The following is a 27,819-nucleotide window of genomic DNA, read 5'->3' on the forward strand; positions in this document are numbered from 1 at the left end:
ACACTCTTCTATATAAGAAGTTGTTTCTGGGATGAGATTTCCTTAAGGATTTGGAGCCTATTTATAGGATTTTAAAAAACACTATGCATAATAAAATAATAATAAATTACTATGCTGTGGGGCCCGCCCTTTTGTTTTCTTTTCCTCTTTTCAACATTTGTGGCTGTGCACTTTCGGTGCTGTGGCTGCTGCTTCTTTCGGTGGGTTTGGAATATTAGGCGCCTGACAGGATATATGTGACATAATGAATTTATTCTTTTTATCTGACACAGAAAGCCATAGAAGTTCTTTCCTCATTCCAAGTTTTGGTTGATTCTTTGAGAATGATTATGTTAAAATAGGCACTCTTGGTAATGTCAATTTTTGCACAGAACATATGTTGTAAGCAAGCCAATGACATGTATCTGTAGTCATATTTTCAATATTCTCTTGTTCTCAATCTAGCTTCTGTGGCTTTATTTCCGAGCTGTTTATGTTATGAGAATCCCAACTATTTATCCAGTCTCCATTTACTATATTTCTTGCTTAGACCATGTTATAAGATACGGCTTTGCTTGATTATTTTCACCCTCTTTAGTCAATAAGTTTTGACTACATTCTATTCAATAAAAGTAAGCCAGACGACTAAAGCACTTAAATATTTGGATCAGGCTTATAATGAAGAACTTGTGTCTCATCGCAGAAGGTATCGTTTATTTCTACCGCAACTATTTATCATTGCATAGCAGAAAAGAAGGGTCCTCATGTTGCTAAAATATGTTATTATTTTTCTTTCAGTTACAAAAGATCAATGAACAAAAATGCTGATAGAGCATATACTGGAAGAATCGCTTCTTATCAACAGATAGCTGCTGCAGTAAAGAGAGCAGAGAAACTGGAGATGGATTTGAAATCCCCCCATCCTTCTTTTGTTAAAACTATGGTCCGGTCACACGTATCTAGTTGCTTTTGGCTTGTGAGTTCAATCGTACATTTTAGAAGTTATTTCACTGCCTTTTGAAGTCAATAATTCATAACTCTGATGTGTTTATTTGGTAACAAGGGCCTTCCAACAAAGTTTTGCAAGGATAACCTTCCTCTTTCTGAGCTCAGAATGGTTTTAGAAGATGAGGAAGGCAAGGAATATGATGCTGTATATATTGGGAAACGGACTGGCCTTAGCGGTGGATGGAGAGGCTTTGCATTGGACCACAACTTGGAAGATGGAGATGCTTTAATATTTGAACTTACTGAGCCAGCAAGGTTCAAGGTATTTTTTAGTGTTCAATATTTCTTTTTATTGGATGGCATGCAACATTGAGCTTGCAATCTTATGACCTCCACCCCTCACCATTTTTTTTCTCCTCTCCTACTGTATAGATGTTTACCACAGTTGACAGTATTTCCGTTCATATGTTTTTACTTTGATTGTTCTGTTATACTTCTGTAGATTAACCATATGATGGTGGTTTGATTTTGGAGAAGACAACTCTCTACACAAAGGGAACCTTTATTAATAGAACACTAAATATTACAGCACTGAATATTACACACTCATCTCTTACAAGAATACCTCACTATAACACAACTCTCTTATTTTGGTGGACACTCACACAAGCCTACACTACTCACTCAAGCTCATTTCTCGCTTCGTTGCTCAAATGAGACCCCAAGACCCCTATTTATAGTTGCCCAAGAATGCTAGGAAGTGTGTAGAAGAGTGAACGCCAGTCATACACTTGTAGGAAGTATCTAGAACAACAAACATGAGCCATACACTTGTATATCTCTAGAAATTTCTTGATAGAACTTACTCTGTAGTATAATGCTCAGGAGTATTCTAGAGTATTACTCTAGATTGTTCAAAGTTTGTGGGGATTTTCAACACTCTCCCCATCACCAACTTTATTCTGCCATGTTGTCATTCCAAGTTGTCGGAATTCTCCAATCTTTGAAGGAGTTCTTTGTGAAAATATCTGCTACTTGGTTTGGTCTTGATTGGTTGCATCACTATTTCTCCTTGTAGTATCTTTTCTGTTATGTGGTGATGATATATCTTTATGTGTTTTATTCTTGCATGGAACACTATTTCTCGCCAGTTGGATTGTTGATTGATTGTCGCAGTGGAGAGGAACCTAATAATCAACAAGCTGATGCATATTACTCAGTAGTTGTAGTAACCATGTACTCTCCTAGGCTGTTATAGCTGCTGCTCTGTACTCTGCCTCGGTAGTCAAGAATGACATCCTCAATTGCCTTTTACTATACCAGGATACTACTCCTAATCCAAGACTGAAACATATCCCATTGTTGATCTGTGAGTGTCATGATCTCTAGAAAAGTCTGCATCGCAATATCCAATAGCTTTAAGTAATTTTGCTTTCTTGTATAGTAGGCCAAAGTTTAGTGTTCCTTTTACATACCTTACTATTTGTCGAACTGCTCCTGGATGAGGTTTCCTTGGCTTTTGCATGGACCAGCTTGTTACTCTAACTCCAAATGAGATGTCAGGCCTGTAATAGTTAGATTAGACTACCTACCAATTGCCGGCACATAGTCGAATTCTCTGTCTCTGCCTTTTTCTGTGCATAGTCTTACATTTACCTCCATAAGAGTTTCAATTGACTTGCATTTTAGCATCCCGAATTTCTGCAAAAGCTCTTTGGCATACTTGTGTCGGTGCAAGAATAGCCATTCTTTTGTTTATTCTATCTCAAGTCCGATAAAGTGTTTGAGCTCTCTAGGTTCTTTCATCTAGAATCGCGCCACCAGGTCCTCTCTATTTCGACTTATTTCTATTTCTTCATCTCCAATGATGATAAGGTCATTTGCATACACTAGCCTACTGCTAGTCTCCCTTCAAATTCTGCTTGAATCTGCTATCTTTTCATACCATACACTAACATGCTTGAATCTGACTGGTGTTAGTGCATATCCATTATGCACCAAAAATTCTGTTATCTTTTCATACAATGCTCGTGGAGTTTGCTTTAGTCCATAGAGAGTTTTTCTCATCTTACAGATATATTTTGGATGTTCATAATTTTCAAAGTCTTCTGGTTGCTCGATGTATATGTCTCGATCCAGCTCTCCATGTGGAAAAACATTCTTCACATTCATCTATCATAACTTCCATGACTTGTTTGTTGCTAAGGGTAGAAGGACGTGCATCGTAGTTATTTTAGCTACTGGACTATGTCTCATCATAGTTCAACGCACATTGTTGTGAGAATCCATGAGCTACCAGTTGAGCCATATACCTTTCGATAGGCCATTTGAACGAGTCTTCACTTTATAAACCCATTTACGTGATATGAGCTTCACATCTTTAGGCTTGAGCACCAAGTCTAAGGTTTGATTCTGTTGTAGTGCCACCATCTCTTCTTCCATTGCTTTTCTCCATTCAACACCCTTAGGGGGGGTTAGTCACATGGAACTTAAATCTGGAACTGGGATAATCTGTGGGATAAAAATTTAAGGTGTTAGTCACATAGAATTAGGAAATGGGATATTTTTTATAGTGTTAGTCAAATAGAACTTTTGTAGAACTAGAACTGTATTATTTTTTTGGTGCGTTAGTCAAGTAGAATTCTACTTGAATTAGAATTGGGATAATTTGTTATAATTATCCCACTCAGTGATTTTAAAAGCGCTCTGAGGCGCGCGCCTCGGGCGCAAAGCGCTGCGGCGCGGCGGCGTAGCGCCCCGCATGAGGTGCGGGGCGCTACGCTTACGCGAAGCGCGCGCCTCATCAACGCCCCACAGCGCTTCAGAAGACAACCAAGGCGATCGCCTTGAGTTCAACAGATGTGGGTTGGTTTTAAACAGGCTATCGGGTACAAACCCGACTCAATATTACACCCAAGGTCCCAAATCGGTCTCACCTCTTCGATTTTTACCGCTGCAAAGAAAATTAGGGCTTCTATCTTCACCTCTGCAAGAAAAATTAGGGCTTCCTTCTCCTGCGGCCGCGAGCAGAGGACGACGAGCTTCCGACGAAAGAGCGGAGGACGATGAACAGCCGACGACGAGAAGAACGCGGCGAGCTTCCGGCGGTGATCGAAGGTTTGTTTCCCTACTTTTTTCATTTCTTTTTGTTTGCCGTTTTTTTCTTTCTCTGTTCGATTTTCTCTCCCCTCTTCATTTTTTTTCCTTTTCTCTCCCCGCTTCGTTTCTTTTCTTTTCTTTCTCTGATCGAAACTTCGGTCTCACCTCTTTGCCTTTTTTTTTATTCTCACGTGAACTTAACAGCTCTGTTGCCTTTTTTTTATATTCTTTTTTTCTTCATTTATCTCTGTTAAGAGCTTAATGTTGTTCGGGTAGTTGGTAATAAACTGATTTTTAATGTTTACTATTTTAATGAATAGTTAGTACTTAATAACTTGAGTTAATGATTTGAGGTAGTGAGCTAAGAATTTAGATTTGACTGTTTGATAGCAATTTGGCGAGTAGAGAAGTTTTGTTCAAACATTGTGTTGAGTCAGTTGACTGTTAAGATGGGGTTAATCAAATGATTGTTTGACTATAGAAATACTAACTAACTTACAAATGTTTGATTGTAGAAATGCTAACTAACTTACAATTATTTACAAAGAGATTTACGGACTAATTGCTTACTTCTTATTAATACATATTACATATCATGATATCAATCATAATTGTTGAAAATGTGATACTATTTGATTTCTTGTGCGAGACTACGAGTATTGATTCTTGCTATTTGCACTAAGTGTAGTGCTACACTGCTATTAGTTGACTTGAAAGTTGAAACTTGATTCGCTATTTATAACCTGTAAAGAAGGAAAATAAAAATATAGTTGTTAGTGTCATGCAATATATTAGTATGAAAGTTTAAAAATATAGTTGTTAGTGTCATGCAATAGAAATTTCACAAATATTTATTATTTTCATGCATCTTGTATATCTCAAAAATTTATGGTCAGGATCGCGCCTCGCTTCGCTCGGGCGCGCGCATCACATTGCGCCTTGCGCATGTACGCGTAAACTGACTTTGCGCCCCGCATTGCGCCTCGCGTATTGAAAACACTGATCCCACTAATTATATTACCTATATATAGCCATAAGTTCCCCTCTCAAAAATTATCCTACACATTGAAAAGAACCACATTGAAAAAAACCAATTGGGGGAAAAATTGAAGCGGTGCTTCCGCCTCCCTCCCTCCCAAAAAATTTCTCCGCCTCTCTTCTCTCCGATCCTCTTCCCTTCCCAGTGCGTCGTCTCCGCCGTGTCATCTTCTCCGACTTCATCAACTTCTCCTGCGCCGTCCACGAGATCAGGTATATAACTTCAGTTCTTTGGATTTTAAACACAGTTGATGATCAGGCCTTTAGATCAAAATATCGATTCATGTATGTATCACCCCAAAAATCAAGATTTCCTCTGTACTTGTTATATTAGATATGAGTTCTAGAGATAGCAGAGCCAATTCAAGAAAGATGAAAACATGTAATTTGATGTACAATTGTTTTATAATCGCTGTTTTTGAACCTTATTTTGTTGGTTAGTAATATTGTTTAATACCTTCTAAAAGGCAAGGCTCAATTTGACGGAAATAACTTAATATGAGGATGGAAGTCTACTGAATAAATGAATTTTTGACAGGCTTCTGCTAGGCCTTTTCGCATTTTTGGCATCAAAGTTTGTTATCGTTGTACTTGTTCTATGGATTTTAAACAAAGTTGATGATCATGCCTTTAATTTGCTTGTAATTAGATCAAAAAATTGATTCATGTATGTAAAAAATTGATTCATGTATGTATCACCCCAAAAATCAAGATTTCCTCTGTACTTGTTATATTAGATATGAGTTCTAGAGTACTTTACCTGATAACAGGAAATACTCACGGAAGTTTCTCATGGTGCTCATCTTTAGGTTTTAGTTGTGCTTTTCCTTTCTAGTTGTGGTTGGATATCTGCATACAAATTAGTTATAGGAAATTTGATTGCATAGATTAGTTATATTGCTGCCTTTAAAAATACTTGGCTTTGATTTAATGGTGAAAGTTATTGATCACTGAATGTTTTCAGTTTGATGTTAGTCATTCATTCAGTGAGAGAGTATAGTACAATGGCATGTCCAGTCCATCACCAGTTACAAAACCATACAAAATGTGATTAACTTCTGTCCATGTGAATACTAAATAATATGTAATTAGATTTTGTAAATGAAAGTACCATTTTGTAATTGAAAGTACCATTGTGTGATTAACTTCTGTCCATGTGAATACTAAAGCATAGAGATGAACATATAATCAGAGTCAGGTGGGGAATAAGTTTCCTACATAGGAAATCAAAGAGCAGTTTGTCATATAGTTAAGGCATTCCCATATCAAATGAATCATACTCTGTAATTTATATATATTTTTGCAATTTTGGTCATAGATAATGATAGTGTGTAGAGTGCAAACTTAATTTAATGATTATTTTTGCTATCTAGTTCTCATAATTACTAAATTTAACAGACCATGTCTATAAATAAAAGGGAATTAGGAAATGAAGAGAAGGATTTAATAGAAAATCAAAAACATTGGCCGTGTAAAAAGAAACACATGCAGGCTATATTTGGCAGTGTCAGTGATATCAAACATGGTAAAATATCCTTATGTTTTAAGTGAGTCAACAACAAAAAAACTAGCTACTAATAATGGCCAACACAAAAATGTTATGAACAAAACTAGCGGGAAGTACATAATAACGAGAAGTATAAACAAAACCAAATCCGTAACTACTAAGGCAAAATATACATGAAGTAAATCTATTAACAAAAAAGTTAGAAAAGAAAAAGGGAAATCTAAAAAATCTGCAAGTTCACAAGATTTTGACTTCCTCAAGAAACTAGCTAGCAGTCTTAACCACCTGTTTCTCAATTGGTGATTTTGTGGGTCAGGTTGATGTATCAGTTGGAATGGTCAAAAAGTACCGAAGCTCAAAGGTGACAATTGAAGGAATGAAATTGTATGCTAGACTGTAATTTGATCAATGGAAGCCAAAAAAAAAGCAGCTAGCAGTAAATAATTTTTCAACACACTAATTACATGTTGCCCAATAGCTTGTGAAGCCTGATTATAAGGTCCATCTCAGCATCCTCAACCTTCCCTCTCTTAATGCTTGGGCATATATAGTTCAACCATCTTAGCTTGTTTCTTTTTTGACACCTATTGAGGCCTTCAGTCCTTAAAACAAACAAGAATGAAATAAAAAGTCAATTGTATCTATCAAATATCCCCAAATTATATATTTATCTTTATTGATATCTCCTAACTCTTATGTTGCTTTCTTTGTGGTCACAAGTTTTCGTGATTTTGCTTGTGTTTACGCCATTGTTCGTTCCACTTCTGAAAATGAATTCTGTCTACTTTGCTCACCATCATGTTTAGTCTGTCATCACCAATATTTTAATCCAATTCATATTTGAGATTTTGAAAAGTTATTTTTGAATTTGTTATAGGATGGACATAAGATCACAGAGTCAGGATCAAGAAGAAATATTTCGAGGTCTAGAAAGTGAGGGACAAAAAAGAGCAAGGATGGATTATATGACATGGATTGAAGCAGAGGCTAATGATTTGCTTAGACTGTTAGTAGAGGAAGTTAAGAATGGAAATAAGCAAGCAAATGGTAGTTTTAAAAAGTATGTGATTATGAGGAATGTGATACCCCTAGTTGAAAAATTTGGAAAAGATTTTAGATATAATCATGTAATGAACAAGATAAAGCAATGGAAGAGAAAGATTTCAACTGTGAAGATCCTGATGAAAAATAACTCTGGTTTTGGTTGGGACCCTAGCACACAAAAATTTACTTGTCCAGACGAAGTATGGAATGACATTTTAGAGGTTGGTTTATGTCATGTTATTTCATATATATTAATTTAAACATAATATTAATTATTTTCATATGTTATGTTTTAGGCACGTCCAAATACTCCAAATCTCAAAGATAAACTTTTTAAGAATTTTGAGGATATACTGATGGTATGCGGAGATCATGGCGCTTCTGGCAGAGGAGCTATAGGTTTAGGTCCTGATGGCTTGGATGAAGCAGCTTAGAGGAAGTGGTTGGGGAGGGCATACTTGGTACTGATGCTGAGATGGAATCTCCGGATGGAGATGTTACTGTAGATATGCAACATGCTACCACCGTTCCCAGTGATAATATTCCATTTTCTGCTTCTGGACCATCCACTCTGAATAATGGTAAACGAAGGCGTAGGTCAATTGGTACTGCAGCCACATCCTCTGCATCTTCCCAGTTATCGTTGCAAGAGGTAGGAGAGGGAGTTGTCACTGTAGGTAAAGCTTTTCATGAGTTAGTTGATGAGTTGAGGAAGATAAGAAAAGGTCGGAATAAAGAATGTGTTGATGCTGTTATGTCTACTTCTGAATTGACTAAGCCACAAAAATGAAATATACTCAGTGATAATATCTCACAGGACATGAATGATGCCTTTATTGACATGGATACAAAAGACCGCTACGAGTTTCTACATTTTAGGTTAATCGGAGAGATAATGAATGATGGTAATGATGGGACTCAAGCCAATTTGATCCAAATAGTGAACATTATGATTCTGATTTCTTTGGAGATGTTTAGAGGCTGTAATTTAGAAGTTTAGGATGTTTCTATGTTTTTTAAGATTTGTTATGGTGTTAGGATTATGTGGAGTTTCATATTGTCAAACTATTTTTCATCGAGTAGGTGGAACTTGGGATAATGTCATGTTTTTTTTGGAGATTTGGAAAGTATTTTTAGGATCAATTTTATTTCAATTTGTCAAAACCATTTATTTTTAGGATATTGCTAAGATTTTCTTTATTTGTTTATATTATGTTCTTATGTTATTTGACTTGTCAGCTATCTTAGTTTGGTGCATTTACAACCATCTTTTTTGATAACACTTTATTTATTTCCTATTCACATCAATTTCATGTAAATTGATTATATTTCATTGGTTATATTATTTAATAGGATGGAGGAAGATCAAAATTTGCCCATTTTATTTTTTCATCATGAAGACTTTGATGATAATCTTTTAATTCGTGTAATCGAATTAGCTGCTGAGGCTGCATATTTGTTCACAAAGGTATCAGGACTTCTATCACAAGAGTTCATAGCAAATACGCTTAATTTCCGAAGTCCTCGACGTGGTATTACAGATCTTGGTCTCACATACTTACAGTCCAAGATGAATAATCATCCACAAGATTTTCGTAAAATTTACCGTATGTACCCAGATTGCTTCATGAAGTTATGCAATATCTTAAGAGAGCAGGGCTATATACAAGACACATACTACATTAGTGTTGAGGAGATGATTGCTATTTTTCTTCTCACAGTTAGTCAGAATCAACGATACTCTGTTGCAACTGATCGATTTGATCGCTCAAAATGGACCATCAGTGTATGTTTCAATAAAGCATTATGTGCCCTGGTATCTTTAGCATCATGCTTGATGGCATCACCCCCTACTGATTGATAAGGTTAAATCAGAATCTCGCTTTTGGCCTTATTTCAAGGTAATTCTTATTGCTTTAGATTTTACACATGCAGACACACACACACACATGCGTGCACGCCCACACACACATCACTCGAGATGGTCTGACACATTGATTATTCAGGACTGTATCGGTGTAATAGATGGGACTCATATACCGTGCATGATGTATAACATAGATCAGACGTCCTATCGAAATAGACATGGTTTTCTCTCTCAGAACATCTTGGCAGCTTGCACATTTGATCTCAAATTCATTTATGTCTTAGCTGGGTGGGAGGGCTCTACTAATGATGCAAGAGTCTTGAAGGATGCTATGAGTAGACCTTATGGACTTCTACTTCCACAGAGTAATAATCTGTACATAGTATTCCATCAATTAAAGAATATTTTTTAGTTTTATAATATTTTTTTCTCATTCATATTTTTATTCTTGTTTGTAGATAAATTTTATCTAGTTGACTGCGGCTATCCAAATAGGCTACAATTTCTTGCTTTATACCGAGGTCAAAGGTACCATCTTTTAGAGTTCGGCCCTGCTAATAATCGACAACGACCACGAAATTCAAAAGAGGTTTTCAACCATCGGCATGCGTCTCTTAGAAATTGTGTCGAGCGCATCTTTGGAGTTTTAAAGTCTAGATTCACTATTTTCAAGAGCCAACCTCCAGGTTTTCCATATGCCACACAAATAAAGATGTTCGTTGCATGCATAGGATTGCATAACTTTTTAAAATTGGAGAATACAAATGATGACTTCGACATTTATGATCTTCCACTAGAAGCTCCACGAAATATTACTGATGCAGATGATGACTCCGATGAAGAAGATGAGTTATAGACTCAACAAACTCAACGAGTAGCTGCAGGAGCTTGGAGAAATTCTATGGCGGAGGTCATGTGGGATGATGAAAGTCGAGTCACTCTAGGGATTTAGATTTTTATTTAGTTGTAAAATATTTTATTATTTGAGATGAATAGTGATGTTTTATTGCTTTATTTTTATAGTTATTACTAGACTAATCAATTGCTTATCAATCTTGTATTATTTTTAATATACAATTATCAATAATAATAATTTATACCCACCATTACCCCCACCAAATTATCCTACCAAATTATCCCATTTCATAAAATTATCCATCATTATCCCACCAAATTATCCTACCAAATTATCCCACTTCAAGAATTATCCATCATTGTTCCACTAAATTATCCCAGTGTTAAAAAATTATCCTACTTTACCAATTATCCTAGTTCTACTTAAAAAGTTCTATGTGACTAACCCCCCCTTAGATTCTTTGGATGTGGTTGACTTTTTGAAACTCTCTACTTCAGCAAGGGCTGCATTAGCGTATTTGTGATTTGATTTCTTCTACCTATTCGATCTCCTAAGTTATTATGCCTCATCCTCTACCTTTTCTAATTGACTTGGTCAAAGCTCCTTAGGTGCTTCATGTACTCTCACCATCCACAACCTTGTAGAAGAACTAGGTTGTATGGAATCATCTAGAGTGAGTTGTTGCTCCTTGGCTTCTAGTATTGGTGACATTATCTTCTTGTTCTTCCTTCTATAATTTCTTTCATAACTTGAATTCTAAATGTTTAGAATCTGGCTATGCACCCTGTTGCTACCACCAGGATGATGCTTCATCGAAGACGTTATTGTGTGAAACGTAGCATATATTGGTTGTAGAAAACAACACTTCCATCACTTTTTCTTATTATCATAGCTGATGAAGAAGCATTAGAGTGCCTTCTTGTCAAACTTTGTGCACTGGTGATCAGGTAGGAATACATAACATACACACCTGAAGACTTTCGGTTGGCTTATAGTCGGCCTGAGATTCCATAGCTTCTGCAAGGGTGAAACAAATCCAAGCTTTGCTTGTGGTAGCTGATTTGTAGCATACATTGCCGTCTTCATGCATTCTGCCCAGAAGCGACTAGATTTGCTCTTTGCGTGCATCAAGCTTCGACATATTTTTGCAATATGTCAATTCTTTCTTTTTGCCACATTATTCTGTTGTGGTGTCCCTGAGCAGGTCAATTGTTGTTGAATTTTACGATCTTTGAGGTAGTCATAGAACTCTCTCGATGTATACTCACCTCCATTATTAGTACGCATGCACTTGATTTTCTTATCGATTTTACTTTCTATCTTCTCCCTTGAACTTCTTAAATTTCTTTAGTCTTAGATTTTTTTGTTAGACCGTAGAGGGGGGAGGGGGGTTGATTAGGATCTTACGCTAATCTAATCCGATTTTATGCCAATAAAAACTTATTAATAAATTATGCTTGTAAGATAGATATACAATATGTTATGAGCAAGAATATGCAATATGAACAAAGAGATATATCCTATATGGTAAAATATATGTAAGAATATATAAACAACACAAGGGTAAACAATCTAAACTAAAGATACAATTATGATAGGGTAATATAAACAATGCAAACACACAATATGATCACGGAGTTTGGACCTTCCGTTCTACGTCTCCGCTCCCTATTCCCGGGAAGAAATCCACTATCACAACCAGATTTTCTACACTCACCCGAACACACACTCGATTTTCTAGCTAACCGAAAATTTTACAATCTCACACTCTTGCAATCTCACTTTACACCCTCTTAAGTGTTGGTCTCTAGTCTATGTCTCCCTCAAGTGTTAGGAATTATAACCTCTCTAGGTATTATTACCTACCCCACTCCTCTTGGGACGATCCCGTCTCTCACAACACACTTCTCTCGATGTATAATTGTATTACAAGGTGATCTACACAATTAGGCACGAATACAACTTTGGTTCTCTACAATGGACGGGAACTCAATTAAGCTCACTATCAATTGATACAACTCCCCTGATGTGAAACAATGTATATGCAGGTGCAAGATCAGCGACAACAATGCTTCACCAAATCAGCGATCGATCTAAGCAGGAAGTTCAAGAGTAAAATGAAGCGAACGATGGTTTTTAAGCAAAAGTTGCAATGTACTAAGTTTGAACTTTTGTAAAATTATTCCGATAAATAATGTAATGATTCGTTCTCTTAATACAGTTCAATTTGTAATATTTAGATAAGCAGAATTACTCAGCAACAGATTCACTAACTCACTAATCAAACTGAATACAGCATAGTCGCAATTGATACTAAGATTGATAATAACATGCACGCAATAGCAATTCCGAAAATACTTGGGCCTAAGAAAATTAAACCTTCGTCAGGTTGGACTGGTTCGACGGGAGGATCCTCTGGAGGTGGTGTAGTAACACCGAATCTGAGTGGCGGGAGTTCTCCTCCGAGAGCTACGTAATTGGGATGAAGCAGCGTGTCTGGATGAAAACGTCGGTGCCAAGAACTAATTCCCAAGTGACTCTACGCTGTCGACGATCTGATGAGTCATACGCTCGACGTACTCGGGTACACTCTCGAATGACCGATAATCGAACCATGGGGAAAGCTACAAATCAACAATACCAGTCTCTGGGTCAAGCACAAGATCGTTGTCTTCAACGTCAGGATCAGCCATACACCAACGAACTGCGGAGTCGTGATTCGGAACAGTGCAAATTAGGTCTGGGTCAGGACCTGGTTCAACTAAACCGGGTCGAGTTTGAACCAAAATAAACCATCCAAATGAAATCAGATGGTCTGAGCAAATAGATCAGATCCAAATATAAAGGATCGGGTCTGTTCAAGCGCTAGACCCAAAAACCCGTTCAGCTCAACTCCAATCTGAGGAGAAGCGTGCGTTGGCGGCTTGAGGATGAGGAACGACGACGATCTTCGTCGGGTAGGGCGACGACGGGGCGGATCTGGGACGCGGTAGAGGTCGGGGCACTGTCGGAGATGGAGGAAGTAGGGGAGTTCGACGGCGGTTGTCGAGCGGTGGAGGCTGAGGGCGTCGATTAGGGTTCGGAGCTCAGCTGGAGAGGCAAGCGGTGGTGGGCTACTCATACTCGTGGTTGATGGCGGCGACGAGGGTTTCAGGGCGGTGTATGCGTGGTTGATGGCGGCGACTAGGGTTTCAGGGCGGTGGGTGTTCGGGAGTGACGAAGGGCGGCGGCTGCTTGAACGGAAGAAGGAACAGGGGGAGCGATCTTAGGGTTTCACACCCACGTTTCACACGTTCAAACACAGGTAATCGCAACTAATTTTCAAATAATCTTCATTGTTTTAATTCTGATTACAACAAGGTTTATATAGAGAATATTACAGAATTTCAAATCTCAATCAAATCTCTCTCAACCTCATCCAATAACAATCTAAATAACTAACACAATTCTAATATGAAATCAATTATTAACTGAAAAAATAACTAAAAAAATCTAAATATCAGAACCATATCCCTACGATCTGATGCACGACTGAAATACGACGTCTTCTACGCTGATAAACACAGCGAAAGTCCCGTGTACGTGCTTGGATGTCCTCATCATTCTCCCCAGGTGGGAGAGAACTGTCGAGTGTAAATCAAGATGGCTGTCATACTCCTCAAGAAGATCTGGATCCAGCCTCTGTAAATCACCTCGATCGAGCCAAGTATCATCAGACTCAGGTCTATTTTTCCAACGAACCAAATACCTGCGGATACCATCATTGTTAGTAGAAACAATGTTATCATCAATAATAGCATCAATGTCATGTGCTGTATATGTAGGTGATATCTGGGGAAGTGGAGGTAAATGGGAGCTCTTAAAAATAGTCTTAGGGGTAGGCTCATCAACCAGTGGGTTGTCAGGGTTAAAATGTGGGCCTTTGTACTCTACTAAATCCTCAATATTAAAAGTGGAACCAATATTAAAACCTTCAGGAAGGTCGAGAACATAAGCATTATCATTAATTTTCTTGAGAATTTTAAAAAGCCCTGCACTTCGTGCATGCAACTTTTTAACAGTTCCCGGAGGAAACCGTTCCGGACGTATCCGGACCATCACATAATCGCCTACACTAAATTCTTTAAACCTCCTTAGATTTGCTCGCATTTTATAGTTAGTATTGCTGTCATCTTTATACTGATTTCTTTATGCAAGTCATGAATGCGAGATGCAAATGCAGATGCTGACTCAGATACTCTGTGATGTGTAGACACGGGGACAAGATCTATAGGCTGTCTAGGTTTGTAACCATACACTACTTCAGCTGGACTGACACCTGTAGACCTATTAACAGTTATTATAAGCAAATTCAGCAGTAGGCAGATGTTGATCCCAATCCCTAAGATTTTCGCCAACTAGTGATCTCAATAGGTTTCCTAAGCTCCTGTTGACTACTTCAGTCTGACCATCGGTTTGGGGATGAAACGCCGTCGAGAATTGAAGCTTAGTTTCCATTTTGTGCTAAAGGGTTTTCTAGAAATAACTAGTAAATTTAACATCCCTATCGGATACAATTGTTTTCGGAAGCCCGTGCAGTTTAACAAAAATTTAACATCCCTATCGGATACAATTGTTTTCGGAAGCCCGTGCAGTTTAACAACTTCATTAAAGTACAGCTTGGCTACATGAGAAGCATCAGAAGTTTTGGAGCACGGTATGAAGTGGGCCATTTTGGAGAATCGGTCCACTACAACAAGGACATAATCGTGTTTTTTAATTGTCTTTGGGGGTCCTGACATGAAGTCCATGCTGATATCTTGCCAGAGACAATTTGGTACATGGAGAGGGGTGTATAGGCCAGTGTTCTGCTTACGTTGTTTAGCTAGTTGGCAGGTGTGACATCGACCTACTAGCCTAACAACGTCACGTTTAATATTTGGCCAATAGAAACGACATTCAACTGTTTCGACAGTCTTGTTATTCCCAAAATGTCTTGCAAGACCTCCAACGTGTAGTTCCCAAATCAAGAATTCTCTCAGCGAAGTGTCGGGAATACACAACTTGTGAAAATGGAAAAGATATCCATCCTCCAGGAGAAAGCCATCAATTTCACGGGTCACTCCATTATTCAGCAAAGTATAAACTTCGCTAAAATCAGGGCACGATTCATACTGTTCTTTGACTTTCTCAAAGCTAACTACTTCCGCACTCATGATTGAGAGAAGGTGCATGCAACGACTGAGTGCGTCGGCGGCCTTATTCTCCACTCCTGCTTTATGTTTAATCGTGTAGGTGTAGTCCTGGAGGAACTCAACCCAACGACCATGCCTAACATTCAGCTTCTTTTGGGAGTGAATATATCGAAGGGCCTCGTGGTCAGAATATATAACGAATTCTTTCGAAAGTAGGTAATGACGTCAGTGACGAAGAGATTGTATTACCACATAGAATTCTTTATCATAGGTGAAATAACGTTGCCTTGTATCATTCAGCTTCTCGCTAAAGTAAGCAACGGGATGTCCTTCTTGAGATAGAACTCCACCTATGCCAATACCAGAGGTATCGCACGCAATTTCGAAGACCTTAGAAAAATCAGGCAGGCGCATAACAGGTGCTTGCGACATTCTTTGCTTGATCTCTACAAATGCCTTGATAGCAGCCTTTAACTACTCGAACTCACATTTCTTTAAGCAATCGGTAATAGGGGCCATGATGGTGCTGAAACCCTTGATAAATCGGCGATAAAATGTAGCGAGCTCGTGAAAGCTTCGAACATCTCTAATGTTCTTGGGTTCGGGATATTCTTCGATAGCTCTAACTTTCTCAGGATCAGCGGATACTCCTTCAGAAGAGACTACAAATCCTAGAAAATGACTTGGTGTGTAAGAAAAGTACATTTCTTAGGGTTAGCATAGACTTGCTCTTTTCTTAACACAGCACAGACTTGACGCAGATGGTCCACGTGTTGCTCACGATAATTACTGTAAATAAAGATATCGTCAAAGTACACCACCAAGAATTTTCCTATAAAGGGGCGGAGTATTTGAGTCATCACTCTCATAAAAATGCTTGAAGCATTAGTCAAGCCGAAGGGCATGACCATCCACTCGTACAATCCGTCTTTCGTCTTCAAAGCGGTCTTCCATTCGTCACCAGGGCGGATGCAAATCTGATGGTAGCCATTCTTAAGATCAATCTTAGAGAAGATGGTGGCTCTAGACATTAAGTCAAGCATGTCATCCAACCGGGGAATGGGGAAACGATATTTCACCGTGATCTTATTGATTGCACGGCTATCCACACACATACGTCATGTGCCATCCTTCTTGGGCGTTAGTAATGCGGGGACCGCACAAGGGCTCATGCTTTCTTTCACAAAGCCTTTCTTCAGCAGCTCATCAACTTGCCTCTTCAACTCTGCATGTTTATTGGGATTCATTCAATAGTGAGGCAAATTGGGAAGGGTTGCTCCCGGGACTAAATCAATTGCATGTTGGATATCATGCATCGGGGGTAACTGGTCCGGGAGGTCTTCAGGGAAGACATCAGAGTATTCTTCCAATACAGGAACAACTTCTGGGGGAGCTGCATCGGCAATATCCTTAGGAGCTTCTCTAGCGGCGAGGGCAAAAATGGGAGCTCCATTGTTCAGTTCACGATCAATCTCTTTGGCTCCAATTAGATTAACGCCTTGGGAAGACTTGTTTGGATCGGGTTACTTGTCATTACTTTTCGGTTGAACCAGAAGGATCTTGACATTCTTCCCGTCATGCTCGAACAATAGCATGTTTGATCGCCCGAGGATATGAACGTCGTTATCAAATAGCCAGAGTCTTCCAAAAATAACTTGACCCACATCCATTTTTAGAACATCGCACCAAACTTTGTCCTTATAAATAGAAAATTGAAGATGGACCAAACATCTCTCTTGGACATTAAGTGCAGTGTCGTTAATCTATGATACTTTGTATGGATTAGGATGGGGTACAACTTTAAGACAGCTTAGCGATCACTGCTGAAGAGACCGCGTTAATGTAACTTCCACTGTCTACGATCACTTTATAATTTTTATCACCAATCATTATGAACGTATGGAAAATGGAAGTACGTCTCCAATCATCAACAGCCTTGAGTTGGGAGATGGCGCATCTTTCAATTTGCCTAAGACAACCTAAGGTAGTATCATCTGCATCATCCTCGAAATCATCGGTATCATCGTCAATTTGATGGATAAACTCGTCGCTATCAAGTTCAGGTGCAAATTCGTATTGTCCATCGATGATAGCAACCTTGTGACGGGTCGAACAGTTCGCAGCAACATGTCCATACCCTTGGCATTTGTAGCACTTGATGTGAGGGCCGATCTTGGAGAAATCTTTCTCCGGCTCCTTGCCTTTGGGGTCGAATTTAGGCTGGGAAGAACTAGGGTTAGATCGATTCGGAGGCTGACTAGAGGTAGTAGCACGGGAAGGCTGGGAGGAATAAGTTCTAAAATCCTGACTCCTATAAGATTTGGCTTCATCTAAATCTTAAACTAATGTGTAAGCTCTCTTAAGGGTGTCTACTCCTCTAACAAAGAGTTCAGCTTGGAGGTCATTTCTCAATCCAGCTCTAAACTTTGATAAGACCTTCATTGGTGCCTCTTGTTCAATGGTGCTGCATCGAGTAAACAATTCGTCGAATTGCGCAACATATTCTTTCGCAGACTTGGTTCCTTGAGTGAGACGATGCCACTTGTCTAACAATCTATGATAAGACGATGTCGGGAGGTATTTTCGTTTCAGTTCATGTGCCATTTCTCGCCAAGTTGTAATTGGTAACTCACCTTTAATATGTCTTAGCGTTTCGAGGTTGGACTAATATTGGCAGGCAGGTCCAGTGAGTTTCATAGCTGCGAATTTGACCTTCCGGGGTTCCGTCAGGGCGTTCCAATCAAAGTAGCTATCCATGTTCTTTAGCCAGTCCAAGAAAGCTTGAGGGTCGAGCTTGTCGTCAAAGGTTGGTGCGCTGACCTTAATGCTCATCAAGTATTGCGCGTCCGGGTCAGGTACAGGTTGATGTGGGGGTCGATGAGCGAAGTGACCATAACCTTGGCCTTGTGGTGGTGGGGCGATGGGTCCAAAGCGTTGATCGTTCGGTGAAGGAGTTGCAACACGTGTTTCTTCGAGCTTCGCTAATCTCTCGTTATTGTCATTCAGGATCTCGCGGGTAGCTTGGCTCTCCTGGGCTAAATTACCTATTTATCGTGCTAGCTCAGCGATTTGCTTAAGGAGTTCGGGATCTGTGTTGCCTGACATGCTGGACTTACTAGTTGACTCACTTGACTCCCAATCGATAGGGTAAACCTGTACGAGTGGGCATGCACTACAGCTAAAAATATGAAATGTGTGTACTAACAGCTAATGTGATGATTTTTTTTATAAAGACTCCTAACTTGGAAATAAAATAAAATTCCTAACCTAGAACCACGCTCTGATACCAAAAATGATGTGAAACAATGTATATGCAGGTGCAAGATCAGCGACAATAATGCTTCACCAAATCAGCGATCGATCTAAGCAGGAAGTTCAAGAATAAATGAAGCGAACGATGGTTTTTAAGCAAAAGTTGCAATGTACTAAGTTTGAACCTTTGTAAAATTATTGCGATAAATAATGTAATGATTCGTTCTCTTAATACAGTTCAATTTGTAATATTTAGATAAACAGAATTACTCAGCAACAGATTCACTCACTCACTAATCAAACTGAATACAACATAGTCGCAATTGATACTAAGATTGATAATAACATGCACGTAATAGCATTTTCGAAAATACTTGGGCGTAAGAAAATTAAACCTTCGTCGGGTTGGACTGGTTCGACGGGAGGATCCTCTGGAGGTGGTGTAATAACTCCGAATTTGAGTGGCGGGAGTTCTCCTCCGAGAGCTACGTAATTGGGATGAAGCGGCGTGTTAATAACTCCGAATTTGAGTGGCGGGAGTTCTCCTCCGAGAGCTACGTAATTGGGATGAAGCGGCGTGTCTGGATGAAAACGTCGGTGCCAAGAACTAATTCCTAAGTGACTCTCTATGCTGTCGACGATCTGATGAGTCACACGCTCGACGTACTCGGGTACGCTCTCGAATGACCGATAATCGAACCACGGGGAAAGCTGCAAATCAACAATACCAGTCTTTTGGTCAAACACAAGATCGTTGTCTTCAACGTCAAGATCAGCCATACACCAACAAACTGCGGAGTTGTGATTCGGAACAGTGCAAATTAGGTCTGGGTCAGGACCTGGTTCAACTGAACCGGGTCGAGTCTGAACCAAAATAAACCACCCAAATGAAATCAGATGGTCTGAGCAAATAGATCAGATCCAAATATAAAGGACTGGGTCTGTTCATGCCCTAGACCCAAAAACCCGTTCAGCTCAACTCCAATCTGAGGAGAAGCGTGCGCTGGCGGCTCGAGGACGAGGAACGACGGCGATCTTCGTCGAGTAGGGCGACGACGGGCCGGATCTGGGACGCGGTAGAGGTCGGGGCACTGTCGGAGGTGGAGGAAGTGGGGGAGTTCGACGGGCGGTTGTCGAGCGGTGGAGCTAGAGGTCGTCGATTAGGATTCAGGGGCTGCGATGGAGATGCAGGCGGCAGGATGAGGCGAATGACGTCGGTGACTGAGGCGGCGATGGAGCTGCTGCGTACATGCGGTTGAACGTCAGCGAGCGTAGGGTTATAAGGGGCGTGGGTGTTCGGGAGTGACGAAGGGCGGCGACTGCTTGAACGGAAGAAGGAACAGGGGGAGCGATCTTAGGGTTTCACACCCACGTTTCACACGTTCAAACACAGGTACTCGCAACTAATTTTCAAATAATCTTCATTGTTTTAATTCTGATTACAACAAGGTTTATATAGAGAATATTACAGAATTTCAAATCTCAATCAAATCTCTTTCAACCATCTAATAACAAACTAAATAACTAACACAATTCTAATATGAAATCAACTATTAACTGAAAAAATAACTAAAAAAAATCTAAATATCAAAACCATATCCCTGCGATCTGATGCACGGCTGAAATATGTCGTCTTCTATGCTGATAAACACGGCGAAAGTCCCGTGTACGTGCCTGGATGTCCTCATCATCCCCACAACCTAATTATACAATGTATGCAAATACAATAAGCTCAATGGTTGTGTGTACAAAGAGAAATAAATCAAAACCAAACACAATTATGAAATCTAGCTTAATAAAAATGATTAACAATCGAATATATAAATGTAAAGCTAGAATTGAGTTTAAGAACACTTCTCTAAGAACAAGAAGGAGAGATTTGAAGATTGAATGCTCAAACACCAATGGATGATCTTCCTCAAGCTCTTGTGAAATTATCTCCACAAAACAAACTCACAAATGCTTAAAAGCTTTTTAAACAAACTTAAATCAAAACTCAACCCCTTGTTAAAATACTCTTAAATTAGTTTAAAATATTTCTCTTTAGTATTTAGAACTGAGGATATGTGGGGGTATTTATAGGAATCCCAAAGCCAAGAGAAAACAAGGCAAAAAGACCAAAAACCCAAAAACAGTAGTCTGGAAATGTAGCCGTTACAGTGTTATGAGTCGACTCAGTACTGTTCATGAGTCGGCTCATAAGTAGCCGTTACAGTCTAAAAACCAACTTATGGATCGACTCATAAAATTCATGAGTCTACTCATCATGCATGGGTCGACTCAGCAGAAACAAAACACACTTTCCAGCACAGTTTATGAGTCGACTTACGACAGACATGAGTCGACTCAACCTGTCTGGGTCGACTCATGATGTTATAAGTCGACTCGACAGAAACAAAATATAAACTACACAACAGTTTATAAGTCGACTCAACACTGTTCATGAGTCGACTCAAGACATGCACACTGTCTATTTTAAACAGAAATCTGATTTTTAAACCTCTTTTAAAAATAGCAAATAAAATCAAAAAATGTAAAACTTTGGGAAATGATTATAAACATGATAATAAACATGCTGTAAAAACTAGTTTTCAAAAAGGACATCCCAAATAAAAAATATCATCATTTTGTAAAATAGTTCAAAACATGAAAATGTAAACACATGAGTTTTGATATTTTAGCTTAACTATGTTTTAAAATATTACAAAATGATTTTGTAGACTTAATAAAAGATGTATATGATTATTGTTAAGTCCAAAAACTGAGAATATAATATTTTCACAAAATTACATATTTTGCAAACTTTTCAAAAACAATAAATATGATTTCATTGAACTAAATAAAATTGATATTGATAAAATCATATATATGCATATAAGTATGAAATAAGAAATGTATTTTCAATTATATTCAATTGTTTCATATTAAAACTTAAAAACTATTAAACCAAAACATGTATATATATATATAATTGTATATATATAAGAAACCAAAACTTATATGTGTGTAAGTGATTGAGCTTAAAGTATCAACACACATAATATAAACCTAAACTAAATATGCCCAAGCTATGATATTGATCTTCAATAAGCTCTTCTTGGTAAACTTGCGGATGAAGCTTGAACTTGGATCTTCAACTTGAATTGCATAGCTTCACTCTACTATTTCCGCCAACCTTCATTTGATATGATCGTTATGACGCAATTCCATCCAACCTCCAACATGTTATTTGTCTATAATAAATAAAAATACACAAATACTAGACAAAAAATATTAGTGATAAATTATTTGTTAAACATCATCAAAACAAAGAGGCTAACATTTTTTTCATAAAGTCCACCAAGACATGTCTGGAGAAGTCAACGATGAAGCTTACTATATAGCTGCATCCACATATTGATGGTTGTTTGACTAGCTCAAACATGTCTGAATGAATTAGTTCCAATAGTTCTTTCACTCTATTCTTGAACTCCTTATAGGGTAGTTGATGTGCATGGGGTAGCTGATGTATTTTGCTATATTGACATCTAGTACAAATGTTGTCTCTGCAACTCTCTATATGAGGAAGACTCTTGAACATAAACTATTTCATCATTATCTTAAGCTTGTGGTAGCTGACATGTCCTAGTGTTGCGCATCTGTTGTCTCATTCTTTCGTGTCTTCTCCATGTATGCTTCTTCTACTGAAATTATGTAGGTGGCCTCCAGTCTTCGACCTTCCATGATAAGGTTTTAAATATCGGTTATCGGAGATTTATCAGACAGTCAAAATCCTTACTAGATAGAGAAAATCGGGGATATATCGGGGATAAGTAGTATTTATCGGAGTGATATACTGGATGGTGTATATATATAATATAATAACCAAAAAATGTAATTTAACCATGCTTAATAAAATATAAACATACCAAAATGTAAATAATCATGTTTAGAAGAGGCTCGGAGGTGAGCCTTGAGGTCGAGGAGGCGAGCGACGTCAACAGAGGTGAGCTCCGAGGTCAGGGAGACAATCGACGTCAGGGGAGTTCAGCTGTGAGGTCGGGGAGGCGAGCGACGTCAGCGAAGGTGAGCTTTAAGGTCGGGGAGGCGAGTGACATCGGCGGAGGTGAGCTTTGAGGTCGGGAAGGCGAGCAACGTCAGTGGACGTAAGCTTCGAGGTTGGGGAGGCGAGCGGCGAGATCAACGAAGTTAGAGGGGAACATAGATCTTGAGCTCGATGGAGTTCGAAGAGGCTCGGATGCTTGGAGAACAGCCGCATAAAGAGGGAGAGATATTCACGAAGGATTAGGGCTGAACTTGAGGCTCGGATGCTTGGAGAACAGCCGCATAAAGAGGGAGAGATATTCACGAAGGATTAGGGCTGAACTTGAAGTTAGAAACTTCATTTTATTGTCAAAAGCAGGTCGGGTCGGATTTAAGAACTCACTAAGTAATAGCCCATTACCCAACAGTTCAACTCAAAACTCATGCTGATAAAGTCGATATTTTTAGCCTCCTTTATCAGCCGATAAGTGCCTTTATCGCCGATAACTCGCCGATAAACCCATAAAAATGATAACCGATTAAAAATCCTACTTATTCTAGCAGAAAGCTTCCAAATCCGATAACTCAGCGATAATATCGGATTATCGGCCGATATTTAAAACCATGTTCCATGATCGGAGTACGGGAGTGCCTTAAATTTCAATACACCTTTACATCTTTAGGACTGAATACTATGTAATTGCTGGAGCTTGTCGGTTAAGACACTGACAACGGGTTCTTCATTCTAGAGATGCAATAGACATTTTGTAGTTGCACTTGATTAGGGCTGAAACGGGGCGTAATTTTGTGTTACTAATGTGAGTAAGGCTATCCAGACTTGTTTGTGATCATAACAACTCTTCCTCCTTTATACGTAGGCATGGTTTGTAGTTTCTCCTAATCGCCTGTTATGTGGTTATCCTAGTTGATGACTTACAAGTTTATAGCTGTAAATGCCTTCTCATCTGACTGGATGAGGACATCTCTCATGTCGAGATACTCCTCTTCTTGTGTCAAGCCAACAAGCTTGGTTGTAGCGAATGATGCTTGGGCATCCCACTCTTCATTATCATCCGCATCTCGGTGTCCTTTAGACATTACCATGTTTCCTTGTGCTGTATTGTTCTTTGATCGGTAATCTTGAACAAAGTGATCCTTCTTTCCACAGTTGAAGCACTCATCACTTTATTGTGCCCTTTGGTCATCTTTTTCACTACGATATTGAGCTCCCCATGAGCGAGAGCTCCCTCGCTACCCCATGGTGGGCGCTAGCAATCTCGAGCAAAGTGAACATTCGTTTTACTTTTGAAGCACTCATCACTTTATCGTGCCTTTTAGTCATCTCTTCTGCTGAGCTACCCCTGAGTGAGAGCACCCTTCCTGCTCACAAAACTTTCCTTCAACTTTATTATTACCATATCTATTTCTATAACTTCTTCTTTTACTGGTGAAGTGTACTGTGTACATTCTCCTCATTATTACTTTTTAAGGATACTCGCAATTTGTTTCAAGAGAGCTTCTTGGTCTGCCAGTATATTCTCTAATTCATCTAGAGAAGGTTGAACCAGCCAACCTTGTATTACCATGATAAACCTAGTATACTCCGGTTTTAAACCATTACATATAATCCTTATCATTCTATCTTCATCCATTTTAGTAGTAGCATCTAATTGCTCTATTTCACGGCACAAGTTTCTAACTTTCAAAAAATAGTCGTCGATAGATTGTGTGCCATGTGATGTAATCATAAGCTCTCTCTCAAGAAGCTGAAGGCATGCATCATCTTCCTTCAAGAAGAGGGTAGCAAGCGCGTTCCATCCTTGTTTTGGTATCTCTGCATCATCAATATGTGAAAGTAGGCGCTTGTATCGTAGTTTGAATCACGAACAAGGCTTCCCTTGCCTTTATAATTCACTTCTTCATTTCCTGCACACTCTTTGTCGGTGGTGAGGCATCGTCACCATCAACGATATCCTATAAGTCTTGACCTCTGAGATTGGACTTAACACACATTGCCAATCTTGATAATTGTACTCGTTGAGCTTCTCCCTGCTGCCAGGAGTGCTGATTTGATCTGACACCATGACTTGTTCTCCTTCACATACTAAGTAAGCATAGTCCTAGATACACGAGCTTCACAATCCTGAATGTTAGAAATTAATTAGAAATCTAAACTTTAGGATCTATATGAAAAAGAACTTTTAGCGAAGAACAAACAATCAACTAAAGAAAACTAGCATGCAATCATAGAAAGAACAACGAGAATTACGTGTTTCGATAATGTACCTACATCCATGGGAGAAGAGGGAGAGATCTTTGTTATCTTTAAAGAATACATTCTCACTGTTGTCTTGTAAATTCTCACAAGAGTACTTGCTCTTTTTTTCTCTATTTTTTCTTAATACCTTCATAATGAACCTCTCAAGAGTATTTATGGATTTCTTTTTGTCCTAGTTCATGTAGGATTCCTTTGATGAATTCTAATCTCCATAGAACTTTTTCTCATGATGTCCTTTTCAAATCCTACTTTTCATAGGATTCCTTTATCATGATGTATTCAAATCCTAGTTCTCTTCCAATTAAAATTCAATTCTAATTGTAATATTTCTTTTTGGTCAAAGTAAAACTTTCAACCTTAAGCAAATTGGGATTGTCCCAATGCGAGCCATATTCAACACCGGATTGTGCACGACCAAAGATCACTCTCAAACATCGTTTCGAACACAGTCCCTGATCGACTGGCACAATCTAAACACAGGTCCTAACTGCCTGCTCTGTACCAAATTGTTAGATTTTGTAGAGGACAACTCTCTTCACAAAGGGAGCTTTTATTAATAGAATACTAAATATTATAATACTCACTCTTACAAGCATATCTCACTACCACACAACTCTCTTATTTTGGTGGACATTCACTCAAGCTCACTTCTTGCTCGGTTGCTTAAATGAGACCCCACGACTCCTGTCTATAGTTGCCCAAGAGTGCTAGGAAGTGTGTAGACAAGTGAATCCTAGCCATACGCATGTTGGAAGCATCTAGAACAATGAATATGATCCATGCACTTGCATGTCTCTAGAAATTTCTTGATAGAACTTTGTAGGATAATTGCTCCAGAGAATTCTAGAGCATTATTCTAAATATTTCAAAGTTCGTGGGGATTTTCAACAATTGTGACATAGTTAAGTTTTCTATTTGTGATGGGATATCATAGTTAATTCCTTTTTTTTTTGATGGAATAACAAAGTTAAATTTTATCTATTCATTTTCCTGTTCTTGTTTAGTTTAAGAATTGAACATGGTACAGCACAATCAAATCTTATCTCCCTACATTGTTCTACTTCACATTTATAATTAAACATGTGACTGTCCAAAGTTAATAGTTAACTTGGTTAAGTCTTTCTTTGCAGGGTCCTGATTTTGAGCTCTTAAAACGTTGATCACTCGATTAACAGAAATTACAACAATTTGCAAACATCCCATAAATGAGTGAACTTGATGTAATGATAACTAAGAATTTTGTGTACAGTAAGAGTGTAATAACTATTTTGTAAATAAAAAAATTCTTCCTAAAAGAACACATTTAACATCTGAGTTCTTACTATAAGATGTCCTAACTAAAAATTTTTAAGAAGTCAAATGGTAGAGAAAACACAGAAATGTTAACTTGGCTATTTGGGGAATGAGAATATCAGCAAAGAAAATACCAAACTTTTCGAAAGTACAATATGTACTAGCCAGGTGGCCTTGAGAAACTCTCTTGCAAGAGTATTTGACCATAATAACCTAATAGAATACTTGTTAATGGCAGGCTTTCACAGATGAACACAAGCTTACTTGTTTCATATTTGCACTCACTGTTCAGTACTGACTCCTACTCTTTGTCTATCACCTCAGATATATATCATAAAAGCAATCCCTGAAGAATCAAGTTATTCAAACAAAAAAGAATCTACTGAAAGCACCGCTGCATTGGAGTCTATTACAGAGGAAGATCTGCCTTCTTCACAGGAGCAGACTCTGAAAACTAGATCAAAGAAGCAAGCACAAAGAGCTGGATCCAAGAAGCAAGCACAACAGCCAAAAAAACGTAAGCATAAATGTTAGTACTTATAATTAAAACATATTATAAAGCCAAGCTATATGTTAGCTTAAAATTGTAAGGCCATTTTGTATGTTTTCTGCCGGCCTTTTAACTTTGGTGCCAATTTACTGGCACCTATTAATGATGTTCAATATTGTAAGGTTTCTATCGGTTACTTTGCAGGAGTGCATTCATGTCAGTTGCATCTATGAATTGTAGCTATGGCTGGGGTTGTGCGAATTGTAATATATTGTAGTTGGCTTTAAAGCTGCTGGCATTTTTCATGTCTGCAACTTCTAACCTTCAGGCGCATTTGCCTTCGATTTATGAGCAATTTAGATCTTAATGACAGTTTATCCTAAATTTCTGGTAGCCTTAATTTTGAGTTTTCACACACAGGGACGTCAATTTGTGTCTTATTTTTATCAGAGCAGATTCTACTTGGTTTACTTGATGAGTACATGATTCCCATGCTCTCCTTTGTGCTCAGAAACTCATTCGGTTTAACTATTTTGTTGGATCTACTCAGTGAATCCAATTTCTTTGCCTGCTGTATATTGTTTAATTTTGTTTCAGGACTTGAAAAAGAGAGACTTTTACGTTATCTTGCCTGGATCTCATCTCTCGATGCATTTTCTGGAAACATTCTTTGACATGTAAACAAGATGTTCAAGTTTGTTATTCATACAAGTTGGTAGTCGATGTGGATTGTTTTGCTTACCCTTAATGAGATACGAGTAACAAAACCGAGTTATTTGTGGCTTTTTGATGCGAATGACATCTTAAACAGGGTTGTACATGTATTACTGTCTGTAATTTGTACAGCTTTGCTATCATAGATAACATCACGATCGAATGTATTTACTTGGATATTTACTGATTTTGTTTGATTTTGTTATTACTATATATTTAAGAAAACTGTTGAGCTTATTCTTGGACTTAGAATGTTC

General features: G+C 38.5%; 2 protein-coding genes across 5 annotated transcripts in view; both read left to right on the plus strand.

The window, feature by feature from the left end:
• The window catches only part of LOC109848697 (B3 domain-containing protein Os05g0481400-like), a 36,724-nt gene extending 9,084 nt beyond the window's left edge, over nt 1–27,640 (plus strand). Inside the window, exons 4-8 of one of the 4 annotated variants that reach the window (XM_020418340.1) lie at nt 651–685; nt 778–955; nt 1,043–1,249; nt 26,683–26,875; nt 27,446–27,640. In XM_020418340.1, the coding sequence (XP_020273929.1) occupies nt 651–685; nt 778–955; nt 1,043–1,249; nt 26,683–26,875; nt 27,446–27,522 (690 nt within the window). In that variant the 3' untranslated portion in view covers nt 27,523–27,640. Of the gene's footprint in view, nt 1–650; nt 686–777; nt 956–1,042; nt 1,250–7,448; nt 7,652–12,386; nt 12,531–26,682; nt 26,876–27,052; nt 27,221–27,445 lie in introns of those variants that run through there. The other 3 variants (XM_020418341.1, XM_020418342.1, XM_020418343.1) reach the window with 3 other exon arrangements.
• LOC109848700 lies at nt 8,977–10,469 on the plus strand. The gene is made up of 3 exons (XM_020418345.1): nt 8,977–9,516; nt 9,622–9,847; nt 9,941–10,469. The coding sequence occupies exons 2-3, from the start codon at nt 9,661–9,663 to the stop codon at nt 10,336–10,338; spliced, it is 585 nt and encodes a 194-aa protein (XP_020273934.1). The 5' UTR covers nt 8,977–9,516; nt 9,622–9,660; the 3' UTR covers nt 10,339–10,469.

Source organism: Asparagus officinalis, chromosome 7 (genome assembly GCF_001876935.1).
Source record: "Asparagus officinalis chromosome 7, Aspof.V1, whole genome shotgun sequence".
In the NCBI taxonomy this organism is placed as follows: Eukaryota; Viridiplantae; Streptophyta; class Magnoliopsida; order Asparagales; family Asparagaceae; genus Asparagus; species Asparagus officinalis.